At 42.9% G+C, this 16,891-nt stretch overlaps 1 protein-coding gene across 4 annotated transcripts in view; it reads right to left on the bottom strand.

Moving 5' to 3' along the window:
- PDE1C (phosphodiesterase 1C) overlaps window positions 1-16,891 on the bottom strand; it is a 1,357,122-nt gene that overhangs the window by 86,091 nt on the left and 1,254,140 nt on the right. Inside the window, exon 17 of one of the 4 annotated variants that reach the window (XM_068236579.1) lies at window positions 3,517-3,732. The exons of the other annotated variants lie outside the window; for them this stretch is intronic. Within the exon in view, the coding sequence (XP_068092680.1) occupies window positions 3,719-3,732 (14 nt within the window). The 3' untranslated portion in view covers window positions 3,517-3,718. Of the gene's footprint in view, window positions 1-3,516; window positions 3,733-16,891 lie in introns of those variants that run through there. 4 annotated transcript variants of the gene reach the window in all.

Genomic DNA, 16,891 nt, shown 5'->3' on the forward strand with positions numbered 1-16,891 from the left:
TCTCGATGCAGGTACTGAACAGCAAGCAGAACAAGTATTTAAAAAAATACATGTAAGCTTTAACAATGTTAGAGAAAGTTGATAAGGCAGTCAGACATTACCTGACATCACTGAGTGAGGAAGAGCAATCTCGCCATGGTGCGCACCAGTCCAGCACGGCCGTCACTACGCAAACAGCTGTTTGCGGTGCGTTACAAAGTGAGTTTGGTGTGTCAGTGTGAAGCAGTACTCTAATTACACTCCCTGATTGATGTATACACATGCAAGATGTTTTACAGCACTTTAGGCCTGCAATTTAGCATTCAATGTGATTTCTGCCCTTAAAACGCTGCTTTGCATCCAATCCAGATTTTCCCCGGGACTTTTGGCATCTTTCCCACTCCGCCATGCCCCCCTCCAGGTGTTAGACCCCTTGAAACATCTTTTCCATCACTTTTGTGGCCAGCATAAATGTTTCTAGTTTTCAAAGTTCGCCTCCCTATTAAAGTCTATTGCGGTTCGCGAAAGTTCTCGCGAACAGAACGTTCGCGGGAGGTTCGCGAACCGGAAATCGGAGTTTCTGGCCATCTCTATCTCCTATATCATATATTTATTTGACATTTTTTATCGTAACAACCAACGATTTATACAGGAAAATCATGACGATTAACAAGGTTGCCCAAACTTTCGCATCCCACTGTACATAGAAATATGACTATGGAAGGGATTAGATTGTGAGCCCCTCTGAGGGACAGCTAAGTGACAAGACAATATACTCTGTACAGCGCTGCAGAAGATGTCAGTCCTATATAAATACTAAATAATAATAGTAATCTGTATTGTAACACATAGGATTCAAAATAAGTTGTTCCTCATGCTATCTGGAGTTGGCAAAATTGCCCAGTGATTGGCTAATCAAAATTGGATGTGCGCAATAGGCTTTTCATTGAGCTTACTTTAGATAGCTCAACTTGTTGAAGAGCATAGCTTGCCCACTTTCATCCTTTGTATAGCGCTGATCCTGTTTGATTTAATGATTTTGTTTTAACCTATCTTCCTGATCTTTAGCCATGTGTAATTGTTTAATGATGCATATGACCAAATGCCTGCATAACCCTGAACTGTGTACCTGGAAGAATTGTTTTTCATTTTAAAGGCAAATTATACTTATGACAGATGTTATCTTGATTTGTTTTTTTGATGATGTTTGAACATGCTCACCTTTGATTCCCATACAGTAAAATCCCTTTATAGTAATTTTCAAGAGACTTGGTCAAGTATTTCACTATATCAGAATTTGACTTGCCAAATTATAAACCAGCTGTGTGATGGATTATAATTTTACCATAGGAATGGATATTAGCAGACTTTAATGATGTATTTGATGTTCATATGATTATGCATGGTGCATGGAGTTTTCAGCATTTTTGTACTGAAATCTGAAAACTTGAACATTACTGATGTTTGGTTATTGCTTTTTAGAACATCATCTGCAAAATCTAGTACAAATTTGGCACCTTACCCAAATGAATAACAATCCTAGTTCTTCTCTAATTAGGAGATTGAGAAAATATATTCATTACATTAATTTTGAAAGCTTACTTATTACAGTAGTGGCTGGATAGCGTACTGGTTAAAGGCTCTGACCACAGGAGACCAGGGTTCTAATCGCAGCTTTTCCTCCTGTTCAGTAAGCCAGCACCTACTCAAGGTGCTATACAGATGTTGAGATTATTATTATTATAATATAAGAATTCACATGGGTATTACTATTAAGCTTAATTCTCACTTTGAGGAGGTGGGGAGAACTCAATTACAGTAAGTTAATGAGTAAGTGCCTGAAGGATTAAGTACATTTAAACACTTACCAAGCATTCTGCATAGTGGCCCTTCAAATTTAGCACAGCTTACATAGTTTAAACTATGTGCAGCACGGTGGCGTAGTGGTTAGCGCCCTCGCCTTGCAGGGCTGGGTCCCTGGTTTGAATTCCAACCAGGCCAACAGTTTGTATGTTCTCCCTGTATCTGTGTGGGTTTCATCCGGGCACTCCAGTTTCCTCCCACATCCCCAAAAAATACAGATAAGTTAACTGGCTTCCCCCAATAGACTATGATACATGCACTTCATGATACATACATAGATATATGACTATGGTACAGACTAGATTGTGAGCCCCTCTGAGGGACAGTTAATGACAAGACAATATACTCTGTACATCGCTGTGTAATATGTCAGCGCTATATAAATACTTAAAATAAATAAAAAATAAACTATGCAGTGAAGAGAGCTCAATGATTAATGCTGCTGTTTTTGGCAGGACCTCCCAGTAGATTACTTGAAAGCTAGCTGGAAAGCCAAACAGCTAATGGACACACATCTGCATCTAGTGTTCTGTTTTCAGAAATCCAAGTTAGTAATAACAGACATCACAGGAGCTATGTTCAGCTGTGCTTTTTGTCTTGTTGAACTGCCTAAATTTGGTGAACAACAATGGTGGGATATTCAAAATAACCATTAGCATAAGATTAATAAATAAAGTGCATCACCATAAACCTTATAAAAAAATATAGTTACTCATTTACTGAAACTGTATAGCAGGGGAAGTTAACTTGTGACTGTTTAGTAGATGTAGTGTGCTGGGATCTACAGTTCTGCAACAGCTGGAAGATCAAGCATTGCCTAAGCTGACTACATAGTATCTTTGTGCCATAGGAAACATTTAATGAATAGGCCCCATTGAAAGTGAACACCAGCATCTGTACAACATGCAGCAATGCCAAAGAGTTGCCACTAAGCAATAGCTTTCCCAAGCACGCGCAACTTGGTTTTAGTATTGTTGTCCACTATGGGCAATCAAATATTAAACTGCTTCAGTAGAACTTAGCATCTCCTACAGTAGGAGAAAACATGTGCAGCAAATTATTCATACTCATTTAAAAAAAAATAACAAAAGTTAACTAAATCTAATGCAACTCTAGTCCATAATATCCACTTTATCAGCTTCTTCTGTCTTTGATCATTTCAGTGCATTGGCAAATGTATAAACATCATGAGATGCAGGAAATATCCCATTCCCAGCATATTTTGCCATTAGAAATCAATATTTATGGAAGACTCCGAAATAATCTGTGAATAATCTCTAAATTTCGACATTAAGTTAGACATGATTTATTAGTCTGTATTTTTCTTTTTTTACTAAATATGCATTATGAAAAAATAATAAAATATAAACCATCGGTGATAAAATTAACTCTAGTATATCTGTAGAACATAACATTAACACTAGGACAGACATTGTTTAACCCTGTGAAAAAAGTGTCAAGCCATGGTGGAGAACCTTTAATCAGTGTAGTTCTGTCTATGTGAAGGATGGAAATCCCCTGGTTTGTCCTAAACAAGCACATGCGCAAATGTGTTTTTGCCAAAACTTCTGAGATATCTGAAATTAATATCCAAAACAGCTGCTGCAGTGCAGGCTTCAGAATAAAGTCTAGATTTCATTTTGTAATGAACATTGACTTAAAGTTCCCCACTCATTTTGCCTGTTGTGTAAAAAGCCAAGACATGTTTATTTCAAAAAGAAAACAAAAAATCACAAAAAACTAGTCTTTATCTGTTAAGTAACCAGTGGATGCCTTGCTTATAAAGCTAATGCCTTTTGTTCCCAAGAGAGATGTCTTGTGGAAGTAGGAACAGAGTGAAGAAGCTCAGCTAAAAGGATGATAGTTATTGGCTCGTTTACTCTTCTTTATCTGGAAAATAAAAAGAAAGGAGAGTCACTTGTATGTTCTTACCTCCCTGGTTGTCCATCTGAAAAGTAGAAGCTGCTAGGAAAGGAAATAAAAACATAATACTGGATGTGGTTTGATGCATAAGTACATTATGAGTGACTGCACTGTAAAAATGTTGTGTCACCTGACTTTGTCACACACATTTTTTCACATCACTGTTGAGTGTTAGGCCCACACTGCACAAGCAGAATATTTTGTGATCGCAGAGTACTGTACTTTAAAAATTAGGCAGGTAAATGCCAAATATTTAAGGCCTCAGCTACAGTGGCGGCACATAAAAACATTTTAGGCAGGTAAACCATTCTAAAGAACTACACATACCTAGAAAATGTGGTGATTATAGCATGTATGGGGGCATCACCTTTAATGCAATTTCGCTCTGAAACCTGCCAAAGGTTGAAAGCCAAAAGTTCAAGATGGGGGTTGTAAAACAACTAAAATCAAAATTTTAATCATTTTAGCTATAATGCATAAAAGAAGAATGTGGGATTCCAAGAAAATCCCATGTATGAGGTTGACTTAATATGTAACTGTTTATCTCATCAGTTTATTTTCAGATGTCTTTTTTTTTTTGCTGTGTCTGGGACCAATCAAAATATTAAAGCAGACTGATTATCCCATTTTAGCATTTTATGTTAGGAAGACCCTGCAATAGCACCTGTTAGTATATGGTATATGTACTATATATTTGGGTCTTTTTGCAAATTTTACATAGTAGTAATTTTGCAGCTAAAATCAGAATTATGATGCAAAATTGCAATGCAAATTTTCTATTGTCTACTGGGAAATACATTTTGCATGTAATCATAATTATGATCTGTAATTTTGCAAAAATATTACTCATGCCGAAAGATTTTAATGCATTTATGCAAAAATGCAAAAATGTGTTTTCACATATGTGAAAATATGTTTTCTTATGCTTTATAGACTTCAATGCATTTGTGAGAAAATGTGTTTTCTCATATGCAAAAATGTGTTTTCTTACTTCTGATAAATGTCAATGCATTGGTTTGCAAAATTACATGAAATAACCCAAATCAAGATTGCCCATGAAATTGTAATTTAGAACAAAATCGTAATTGCAAACATTATGCAAAATTTCTTGAAATTACTCATTACAATCAATAATAAAAAATAACTATTTATCTATGTGTACACAATAAAAATGTGAAACACTGATATTTGGTATGGCCAGCATTGTGAAAAATCGCAAAAAAACGATAAAAGAGTAGCGCAATGACGGGCAGGGTTGCTGATATGAGGTGAGGGTCGGCTCCAGACCCAGAGCAAGGAATTGAAAAAAAAACAACGTTACCTCAGCGCAACAAGAAAGATCATACAGGACAGCCTGAGACCATAGCAACTTGCCGCTGGTTTGCATACAAAAGGCTACAGTACCTTATCCTATAGATACAGTGCAGGGAGTGAAACAGACATACGCTGTGTATAGATGAAAAGGAGCCTGCAGTAACTTGCTGTAATCCCGAAATCCACGCTGCTCCGATAGTGGCAGCGCCGCGTTCATCAGCTGGATGAACGCGGTGCTGCCACTATTGGAGCAGCGCTGTTTCCCACCTGTCTCTCTTTTGGAGGGACAGTCCTTTTTTGGGAACCCAGTTCCACTGTCCCTCTTTCTACCTCATTTGTCCCTTTATTAGGACTGATGTACAGATCTGTTTAAATATATGTATTTTTCAACTGAAAAAAAATGTGTTTAATTGAATCTAAACTTTAATCCTATCTTTTAAATTGATATACTGTATTTCTTATTTTTAAATTGATATTGATATATTTCTTTTTTTAAAATGTTAATATGAAGAAAAATGAATGAGGATAGAAAGGACCAGTGTGGTTTGAATTATAAAACAGTATATTTTTCTTATGAAATCTTAATGGTATGCATGATTTGGGGTGTGTAGGCGATGTGGCTAGAGGTGTGGCAGGGGTGTGGCTTAAGTGTCCCTCTTTCTGATCTCAAAAAGTAACAATGCCTTCAAAATAATTTAATTAAATGTAAATTAAATGTAAATATATCACAGGACCAGATAACTTAGACTCATGAATTTTGTTCTGGGTAAAGAAAAAAACAAACCCTAAGGAGAATACCTTTTTACTACAGTAAAAATTAAATTACATTTCAAAGTGAACCGAGGAATTATTTTTTCTATAATGAACCTCCCCATAAAGAAGGTTCTCAATGTAGTGTAGCAGCATTTCTTAACTACTGGAGGCTGCTCTTTTGGCCCCCAGCCTGTGTGGGATCTGCCATCTTATCCATGGATCTGTCACAGCTGCTGAATTTTAATTTTGCCTGCTGCAATGCATCCTGGGAGATGTAGTCCATGGATGCCAGCACCGAGATGAAAATGAAAATAGAATGCAGCTCTGAGAGAGGATAGCACCCTCCATACAGACAAGATGCCACAGGAGCCACTCTTCGTAGGTAAGTAATGCCGCTCACATCAATACTCCCATCCCTAACCGCACACACCACTAAGAACCAACCTGTGATGCTTGACACATGCTACCTAGAGGTCAGAATTATTGTTGCATAGTATTTTTACAAGGTTGTGTATGTGCTATTTGTACCATTTCATCCCACACAAAAAAATAATTTTGTATATATTAACTCAATAGCTTTTGATTCATTTTAAAAGCATTTGACATTGAAACACTTTCTTTTTTATACTTCTACTATGACTACTTTAGTGTCAGGAGTAGGTGGGGGTGGTTCATGTTAGGGGTAGGTAGGGATGGTTAGTTTTAGGCAATTATGGGGGAGGGTAAAGGTAGCCATACATCTATCAATAGAGGAGCCTTGGTGTCCTGAGTTCCTGAGTGTCCTGAGCCAGAATTCATCATCTTTCTTCATAATACATCTATCAATGATGGGTAGATTCAACCAAGAGACAAATCTCTATCTGATCAAATCTGATTAGAGAGAGATCTCGGCTGCCCACACACCGCAGGCCGATTTGATTAGCCACCTCCACCCTGTCTGCTTTATCTGCCACTGCCCAACTAGTGTATAAATGTACACCCTGTGTGTGCATTTATACATTACCTGTCCTATGTTGCAGTGCCCATCTGGTGCAGATGGGCACTGCTACACAGGCCAGGTAGATTATAAATGCACATACTGGGGTACATTTATACAATGGGGGAACAGCGCCAGGGGTTTTTGCACATCTGTTGCTCATCCCGATATTGCTTGCCATTAATGTATCTGATCGACCATGAGGGCCTGACATTTTGCAGCATGTCCAATTGACATAATTTCAGCCTGAAACTGGTTGCATCGTTGACTGTGCGTGTATTTGGCAGCACCGATTTTCCTCCCATCCTTTAATAATTATCGAATTGGATGGTTGATCGGACGCCAAGTCAAAAGATGTATGGCCACCTTTAGTGTGATCATTGGAGTACAGAGGGTTTGTAGGATATTAGTAACAGTAGAATATAGGTAAAATTGCATATATTCTACTATCGTTATTACCGGAGCCAATTTTTCTGTTCACCTTTGTTGCATTTATGCATCTAAAACTTAATTTTTACTGAATAAAAAGTAGCATAACATTTGTGACCTTCCACAGAATAAAACATTGGGTGATACTTTCTCCATTTGGTTTGTACTGGCTACTAGTGTTGCTCATCACAAACTCATGATCACGGCATAGCCGTGATTCATAAGCATTTTTTCACTATCCGAAATCGTGATCTGAATCCATGATCGCATAGCAATTTCAATCACGGATTCCGCCGTGGTTGTGCGAATTCGGCCCATGATCGCCGCCGTGATTACGCATTAAAAATCCGTGATTGGCGGAAATGACGTCCCTTGGCCAATCAGAGGCCCCCAGCATAGGCCCTGAGCAACCAATCATAGGATGGGATGACTCTGCCCTCCCCTTTTGTATATAAAGTGGCGGCCATGTTAAAAGCTCCGTCCTTGCTAGACTCTGTGGACTTAGAGCATCTCCAGGCCATATTGTATAAAGCAAGAGAGTTTTTGGGTGTTAAACCCAGCATTCATTTCATTGCTCTATTACTGTATTTGATACTTGTATTTAGCTAGCTAGCCAGTGATTAAATTAAGTTAGTTGTAGTCAGTGTAGTCGTCAGTGACAGTGTACTTAGTGCTGTGCTTAGTGCAGGCAGGCAGGTTCACTGATTTTAGTGCTGTATTACTATATTTAGCTAGCCAGCCAGAAGCATTAATCAACTTAAGTTAGTTGTAGTCACTCAGTGTAGTCAGTGACAGTGTACTGTGCCAGTGCGCAGTTACTGTGCTGTGCGTAGTGCAGGCAGGCACTTGTTTACTGATTTTACTGCTCTATTACTGTATTCAGTATTTGCGCTGTCTGCAAATTTTTTCCTTTTCTATTTAAAAAAAAAATCAATAAATAAAGCCCACTGTTATTTTCCGTCTGTCCCCAGGCCCACACACATATTATTGACAGTAAAAATCAGCACGCTTTACACTATCAAATATTGTGCATACAGAATGTCTGCCAGGGGTCACGAGCGTGGCAGGAGAGGGAGTGTCATCACCTCCACCGCTTCTGGGACTGGTCCACGGCCATGCTCAGCTGTAGGGCATGCAGCAGAGAGACGTCCATCAGCAGCACAGCCGATTCCATTGGCAGTGCCAGTGGCACCCATTTTCAGCACCTTGGGTCATCGTGAGGTCATCATTCTGGGGAGTCACTCACAGGCATTGATGGAGATGACAGAGGAGCAGCCCATTACTTCTTTCCAGACCTCCGCTGTAACCAGCACTCCCAGCCGCAGCAGCAGCCAATGCCCCCCGCTTGCTGTGACATCCACCCCAGCAGCCAGTGGTCAGCCCTCCATGGACGAGACTATTCTGTCCCTCAGTATGGCATCTGGGAGCATCTTGATGGCTACCTATGATGAGGTCATGGGACCTGATGTGGAGGAGGATGGGCACAGGCCAGCACAAGCATATTTTGAGGATGAGGAGGGGTCTATGTCTGGGGATGTTGGGGCAGAAGAGGTGGTGGGGGTCAAGTGTTTCAGTGTGACGAGGATGACCATCCTTATGTGCCTGAGGTCTTCAAAGGCAGCTCGGAGGGGGATCAGGCACAGGAGCGTAGGCAATTGTATCACCACATGTCAGGCAGGGGCAGGTCCAGCAGTGGGCATGGAAGGCAGGAGCAACAAGCCTCTGCTTCATCCGGCATCAGCAGCAGCACCACCACCACGCAACCGCCAACCAGAGGAAGGGCGGCCACACCTTCTTCGCACTGTAGGGGAAAGTTTACATCCCCAATATGGATTTTTTTCCATGTGTCCACCCTGGATGTAAGCTATGCAGCCGTGTAACCCCTGCAAAAAACCTTGAGCCGTGGGCGCAACGCGTCCAAGATGGGTACTTCATCCCTCCAGGCCTACTTGAAGCCATAACTGTAATGATTTTGCAGAGTGTAAGAGGCTGAAGGACCAGGAAGGGGGTGGTCAGAGCAGGAGATCCACCGTGCATCATTCAGGATCAGCAGCATCATCATCTCTCCCTCATGGTCATGAAGCCCCCACTGCAGCACGAAAATGCTCTTCTCCCTCCAGTGCTCCCTTGGTAGCTCATGCCACAGACATTGAGGCTGGTGGGGCCAGCCAGTCCTCATTAGCTTCCTCAACTTCCCCTGCAGGACATCGGCAGACCCTGCTGAGCGACAGCTTTCAGAGTTTGACCAAGCCTTTGCCTCCCGGTCACAGGTGCATCCGGAAGCTGAACAGCTTGCTGGCTCGGGCCATGTGTTTCCAGCTCCTTCCATACTCTCTGGAGCAGGAGGGGAGTGATATGCGTGCACTGCTCCAGCTTGGGATACCAGAGTGGTAAATCCCCAGCCGTCACTACTTTTCAAGGACCGCCATCCCAGCGCTGCAAGATTTTGTGGTGGCAAACGTGGCCCGTTCGCTCGACCACGCCATGGGCAAGCGGGTCCATATCACCATGGCCAACAGGAGCAGTCAATAAGAGACAGACCACTACCAGTCCTTTACCGCGCACTGGGTAAGGGGATGAGAAGAACGCAGCAGCGGCAGCTGAACCAACAGCAGGCTAGTTGGTGGTGCCATCGCGCGGAATCAGGGGGGATGCAGCAGGCTCCTCTGATCTCATTCCCTTCATACCCCGCAAGCAAGCTCGCCTTAGCAGCACCACAAAGCCTGGGGTCAGCCTGGGGAAGGTAAGCTTATGACCACCCACATCCTGAACATCCAGGAGCAGAGGTGGCTGACCCCCAGAGGTCTCAAAATCGCTTATGTGGAGTCCGATAATGGGGCCAACCTGGTTGCTGCACTGCACAGGGGAAAACTCCAACATATCCCCTGCTTGGCCCACATCCTCAATTTGGTGTTACAGCGCTTCCTGCGCACCTACGTGGGGATGGACCAGCTGCTGGAAGATGCGCGGAAGCTTGTGCACCATTAACGCCACTCTGCCACTGCATCTGCAACCCTGGCCCACTTGCAGTAGCTTGAGGGCCTGCCATCACACCGCCTGATCATAGATGTCCCAACTCACTGGAACTCGACTCTGGCGATGTTGGAGTGGCTGTGGCAGCCAGGACAGCTCTTCGCAGGTACATCTGTGAGGATAACGTCTACGGTAACAACTCCACCAACCTGCAAGAGATGATCACCGCAGCTCAGTGGTCAGACATGCAGCAAGTGTGCCTGGTCTTGACTCCATTTCTGCAGGGAACCAAGATAGTGAGCTGGGAGCGGGCATCCATCTGTGAGTGGGTGCCCCTGGTTTGCCTGCTGGACAGGGCAATATGTGATCTGATGGAAGAGAGGGAGGTAGCCTTGAGCCAGCTGGATCAGGAGCAGGCAGCGCAGTTCACCCCACAGGAGGAGTAGGATGACGAATGTCAGGCAGTGGAGGAGGAGATGAAGGTCCCTAACCTTGATGCTGAGGGGGAGCAGCAGAGCTGGCAGTTTCAGGAAGACGAGGACAGGCATGTACTCTCGGGGGGATGAAGACGAAGGTGTGTCACAGTCTACCAATGCCAACCTCTTCCCCATGGCTGCGCACATGTTGGACCTGCGTCTGAAGGGAAAGCTGGGACAGTTCATGTCACCATCCGCCACCGACCGCCGCACAAGGGAGTTGCAGGTAGAGATGTCGAGAACGTCCGATTTTCGGTTCGCGAACCCCGTTCACGAACCTTCGCTGAAGGTTCGGTTCGCATAAAAGTTCGCGAACCGCAATAGACTTCAATGGGGAGGCGAACTTTGAAAACTAGAAACATTTATGCTGGCCAAAAAAGTGATGGAAAAGATGTTTCAAGGTGCCTAATACCTGAGATCTTTCAGTGACTACAAGAGGGGGGAAAAAAATCAAAAATACCTTATAGTTTTTGAGAAAATCAATTTTAAAGTAACTCCTTCTGACCGTGGGAAAATTAAGCGCCCGCCGACTTTAGCAGTTAATAGCAAAGCCGCTTTAAAAGCTAGAAACCCCAAACTTGCAGAAAAAGTTAAGAAGAACAGTGGGAATAAGAGGAATTTTTTTTTTCAAAAAGACCGTATAGTTTTTGAGAAAATCAATTTTAAAGTTTCAATGTAAATTCTCCTTCTGACCGTGGGAAAATATACCCCCGCCAACTTTAAGGGTTAATTGCAAAGCCCCTTTAAAAGCTAGCAACACCAAAATTACTGGGAATGTTAAGAAGAACAGTGGGAACAAGAGGAAAAAGTTTTTTTTCAAAAAGACCTTATAGTTTTTGATAAAATCGATTTTAAAGTAAAAAAAAAAAAAGAGTCGATTCATAAAAAAGAACCGATTCATTAAAAAGATCCGGCTCATTCATGAGCCGTTAGTATAGCAGAGAATGCATCCTCGGAAGGACGTGAAGCTGCTGGCTCCCGCTGCTGTCTCTCCCCACCTGCCTGCACCTGTCAACCCCCACCTAGGCTGGCACCCAGCGCACCTATGGGTGCACTGGGTGCCAGCCTAGGTGGGGGTTGACATGTGCAGGCAGGCAGGTGGGGAGAGACAGCGGGAGCTAGCAGCTATGCGTCCGAAAGGATGCATTCTCTGCTATGTGGGCTTCGGAGATCTTCAATCAACTTAATAGAAGATCGCAACATAAGAGGATACAGTTCGTTGGATCATTTACCGAGGATATTGGGGTGGGAATTTTTTTTTTTAGGTACAGGTAAGTATTTCTGGTTAATTAAGAAAATTAAAGGACTTTTTTTCGTAGTTGTGTTTTTATTTCATTTAACCCTTTGTGGAAATGGGTAAGGGGTACTTTGTACCTCTATACTCATTTCTCCTGGGAGAGGGTGGGCATCTGGGGTCCCCTTCTTAAAGGGGACTCCCAGATGCCACCATGAACCCCCCCCCCCAGGGAATCGTCGCCCCCACCTCCTCCTGGGGCACCAGAGGTGGGGAAGAGCCCCTTGACCATGGACTGGACAAGGGCTCCGGAGGGGGAAAGGAAAGCTTGGCTGCCCTCCCCCCCCCCCAGAGCCCCCCATACCATGGACCATGTGGGCTGGTATAGCTCAGGGTGCGAAGCCCCAGTCGGCCGGGGCTCCGCATTCTGGTTATCCCAGGATGCATGGGGTTATATACATATATATATACATATATATATATACATATATATATATATATATATATATATATATACAGTGGTGTGAAAAACTATTTGCCCCCTTCCTGATTTCTTATTCTTTTGCATGTTTGTCACACTTAAATGTTTCTGCTCATCAAAAACCGTTAACTATTAGTCAAAGATAACATAATTGAACGCAAAATGCAGTTTTAAATGATGGTTTTTATTATTTAGTGAGAAAAAAAACTCAAAACCTACATGGAGCTGTGTGAAAAAGAAATTGCCCCCTGAACATAATAACTGGTTGGGCCACCCTTAGCATCAATAACTGCAATCAAGCGTTTGCGATAACTTGCAATGAGTCTTTTACAGTGCTCTGGAGGAATTTTGGCCCACTCATCTTTGCAGAATTGTTGTAATTCAGCTTTATTTGAGGGTTTTCTAGCATGAATCGCCTTTTTAAGGTCATGCCACAACATCTCAATAGGATTCAGGTCAGGACTTTGACTAGGCCACTCCAAAGTCTTCATTTTGTTTTTCTTCAGCCATTCAGAGGTGGATTTGCTGGTGTGTTTTGGGTCATTGTCCTGCTGCAGCACCCAAGATCGCTTCAGCTTGAGTTGACAAACAGATGGCCGGACATTCTCCTTCAGGATTTTTTGGTAGACAGTAGAGTTCATGGTTCCATCTATCACAGCAAGCCTTCCAGGTCCTGAAGCAGCAAAACAACCCCAGACCATCACACTACACACTACCACCACCATATTTTACTGTTGGTATGATGTTCTTTTGCTGAAATGCTGTGTTACTTCTACGCCAGATGTAATGGGACACGCACCTTCCAAAAAGTTCAACTTTTGTCTCGTCGGTCCACAAGGTATTTTCCCAAAAGTCTTGCCAATCATTGAGATGTTTTTTTAGCAAAATTGAGACGAGCCTTAATGTTCTTTTTGCTTAAAAGTGGTTTGCACCTTGGATATCTGCCATGCAGACTGTTTTTGCCCAGTGTCTTTCTTATGGTGGAGTCATGAACAATGACCTTAATTGAGGCAAGTGAGGCCTGCAGTTCTTTAGATGTTGTCCTGGGGTCTTTTGTGGCCTCTCGGATGAGTTTTCTCTGCGCCCTTGGGGTAATTTTGGTCGGCCAGCCACTCCTGGGAAGGTTCATCACTGTTCCATGTTTTTGCCATTTGTGGATAATGGCTCTCACTGTGGTTCGCTGGAGTCCCAAAGCTTTAGAAATGGCTTTATAACCTTTACCAGACTGATAGATCTCAATTACAGTACTTTGTTCTCATTTGTTCCTGAATTTCTTTGGATCTTGGCATGATGTCTAGCTTTTGAGGTGCTTTTGGTCTACTTCTCTGTGTCAGATAGCTCCTATTTAAGTGTTTTCTTGATTGAAACAGGTGTGGCAGTAATCAGGCCTGGGGGTGACTACAGAAATTGAACTCAGGTGTGATAAACCACAGTTAAGTTATTTTTTAACAAGGGGGGGGGGGGGCAATCACTTTTTCACACAGGGCCATGTAGATTTGGAGTTGTTTTTCTCACTAAATAATAAAAAACATCATTTAAAACTGCATTTTGTGTTCAATTATGTTATCTTTGACTAATAGTTAACGGTTTTTGATGAGCAGAAACATTTAAGTGTGACAAACATGCAAAAGAATAAGAAATCAGGAAGGGGACAAATAGTTTTTCACACCACTGTATATATACACATATATATATATATATATATATATATATATATATATATACATATACATATATATATATATATATATATACATACATACATATATATATATATATATATATATATATATATATATATACACACACATATATTTTTTTTTAAAGGACTTACGAGGCCACAAGTATGAAAAAAGTTAAATACCATTTCATAATCCAGATCCATGGAGGACGCCATCTGCGCCCCCCCCCCCCCGTTCATTCTGCCATGGCACCCGCAGTAATACCGGCCCCGGTCGGGTCCCGACCCCTCCAAACGGGTCGAGTTCTCATTCCCCCCTCAATATGGCCGCCACAGATTGCCGCGGCTGCGCAGTCCGCATAGATGCGATTGCGGCTGCGCAGCTCTAGGTCCTCCTCCCGATGCGTCTGATGTATGCACGCATATTGATGACGCAGCAGGAGGAGGCCCTAGAGCTGCGCAGGTGCAATCGCGTCTGTGCGGACTGCGGCAGCCGCGGCAATCTGTGGCGGCCATATTGAGTGGGGAATGAAAACCCGACCTGTTCGGAGGGGTCGGGAGTCGGGACCCGACCGGGGCCGGTATTACTGCGGGAGCCATGGGGGAATGAATGGGAGGGCGCGGATGGCGTCCTCCATGGATCTGGATTATGAAAATGTATTTAACTTTTTTCACATTTGTGGCCTCGGAAGTCCTTTAACCCTCCTGGCGGTTTATTAAAATTATGCAAATCGGCCCAGGGGGGCCTGAGCGGTGCCTTCCGGCGGCATAGCCCATGCTCAGCACGGGCTTACCGCCAGGGAGGTTAAATATTGTTTCCTGCTAACTTTTTAACATATCCTGCAAATTTGATGTTGCTAGGATGTAAGGGGCTTGTGCTATTAACTGCTAAAGTCGGCGGGTGATGATAACCAACCAGAATTATAGGGGTGCAAAAGTGCTGAATTCTGCCATAGGCTCCTATTTCACTTTCAAAAATCTCGAATCTTTTCAAAGGGCTCAGCAGTGGCAAATTTTCTAGCATTGTAGGAACTGTTAGGGGGATCATAACTGCTGAGTTTCGGGCCCCTAGGCCGAAGAGGTCATAGCCTAGGGTCACAAAAACCGGTTTATTAGGGCAATTTCAATGGTGGCGATTCTGACGTACATAAATCGCAGCCATGGCCGTTAGCAACGTCTGAATCTCACGAAATGTCTCATGCAGGTAGAAGACACATTGTTAGACTTGGACTCCAAAGATGGGTTCCATACATCTCTGCAAACCAGAGTTACAGGGGTGCAAAAGTAGTAAAATCCCCCATAGGCTTTCATTGGCTCCCTATTTCACTTTCCAAAATCTCAAATCTTTTCAAAGGGCAATTGCTCAGCAGTGGCAAATTTTCTAGCAGTGTAGGAACTGTTAGGGGGATCATAACTGGTGAGTTTCGGGCCCCTAGGCCGAAGAGGTCATAGCCTAGGGTCACAAAAACCTGTTTATTTGGGCAATTTCAATGGTGGCAATTCTGACGTACATAAATCGCAGCCATGGCCGTCAGCAACGTCTGAATCTCACGAAATGTCTCATGCAGGTAGAAGATATATTGTTAGACTTGGACTCCAAAGATGGGTTCCCTACATCTCTGCAAACCAGAGTTACAGGGGTCCAAAATTGGTAAAATCCCCCATAGGCTTTCATTGGGCCTCCTATTTACAGTTCCAAAATCTCACACCATTTCAAAGGGCAATGGCTCAGCAGTGGCAAATTTTCTACCATTGTAGGGACCCTTAGGGGGATCATGACTGGTGAGTTTCGGGCCCCTAGGCCGAAGAGGTCATAGCCTAGGGTCACAAAAACCTGTTTATTTGGGCAATTTCAATGGTGGCGATTCTGACGTACATAAATCGCAGCCATGGCCGTTAGCAACGTCTGAATCTCACGAAATGTCTCATGCAGGTAGAAAACATATTGTTAGACTTGGACTCCTAAGATGGGTTCCATACATCTCTGCAAACCAGAGTTACAGGGGTGCAAATGTAGTAAAATCCCCCATAGGCTTTCATTGGCTCCTTATTTCACTTTCCAAAATCTCACATCTTTTCAAAGGGCAATTGCTCAGCAGTGGAAAATTTTCTAGCATTGTATGAACTGTTAGGGGGATCATAACTGGTGAGTTTCGGGCCCCTAGGCCGAAGAGGTCATAGCCTAGGGTCACAAAAACCTGTTTATTTGGGCAATTTCAATGGTGGCAATTCTGACGTACATAAATCGCAGCCATGGCCGTTAGCAACGTCTGGATCTCACGAAATGTCTCATGCTGGTAGAAGACATATTGTTAGACTTGGACTCCAAAGATGGGTTCCCTACATCTCTGCAAACCAGAGTTACAGGGGTGCTAAAGTAGTAAAATCCCCATAGGCTTTCATTGGCTCCCTATTTCACTTTCCAAAATCTCACATGTTTTCAAAGATGATTCTGTGACCAAGATAGCAGAAGAAAGAAAGAAAGCAGAAGACAGAAGAAAAGATTAAGAACAGCTTTAATTTGAAGTAAGAAATGAACAGTTGAAAATGCTGGAAGATGGATGTACAACCCCCCCCCCCCCCAAAGAGGACTTTGCTTTTGCTTTTGTTGGGAAGGATGTATTCCCCATCTTGCAGAGTGCCACAATCTGGTGGTAAAGCCTGAATCTGTTGGAATGGGAGGAGGCACCCCCAAAAAAGTATTAAATAGTTAAAAACAGTTTTAACTTTTGGTCATTAAAAGTCTTTTAATGTCCAAGAAAACTATATAGTTTACATATTTTCTTTGCTTCAGGTAAGAGGTACTTCT

This window comes from Hyperolius riggenbachi, chromosome 5 (assembly GCF_040937935.1).
Source record: "Hyperolius riggenbachi isolate aHypRig1 chromosome 5, aHypRig1.pri, whole genome shotgun sequence".
Classification (NCBI taxonomy): domain Eukaryota; kingdom Metazoa; phylum Chordata; class Amphibia; order Anura; family Hyperoliidae; genus Hyperolius; species Hyperolius riggenbachi.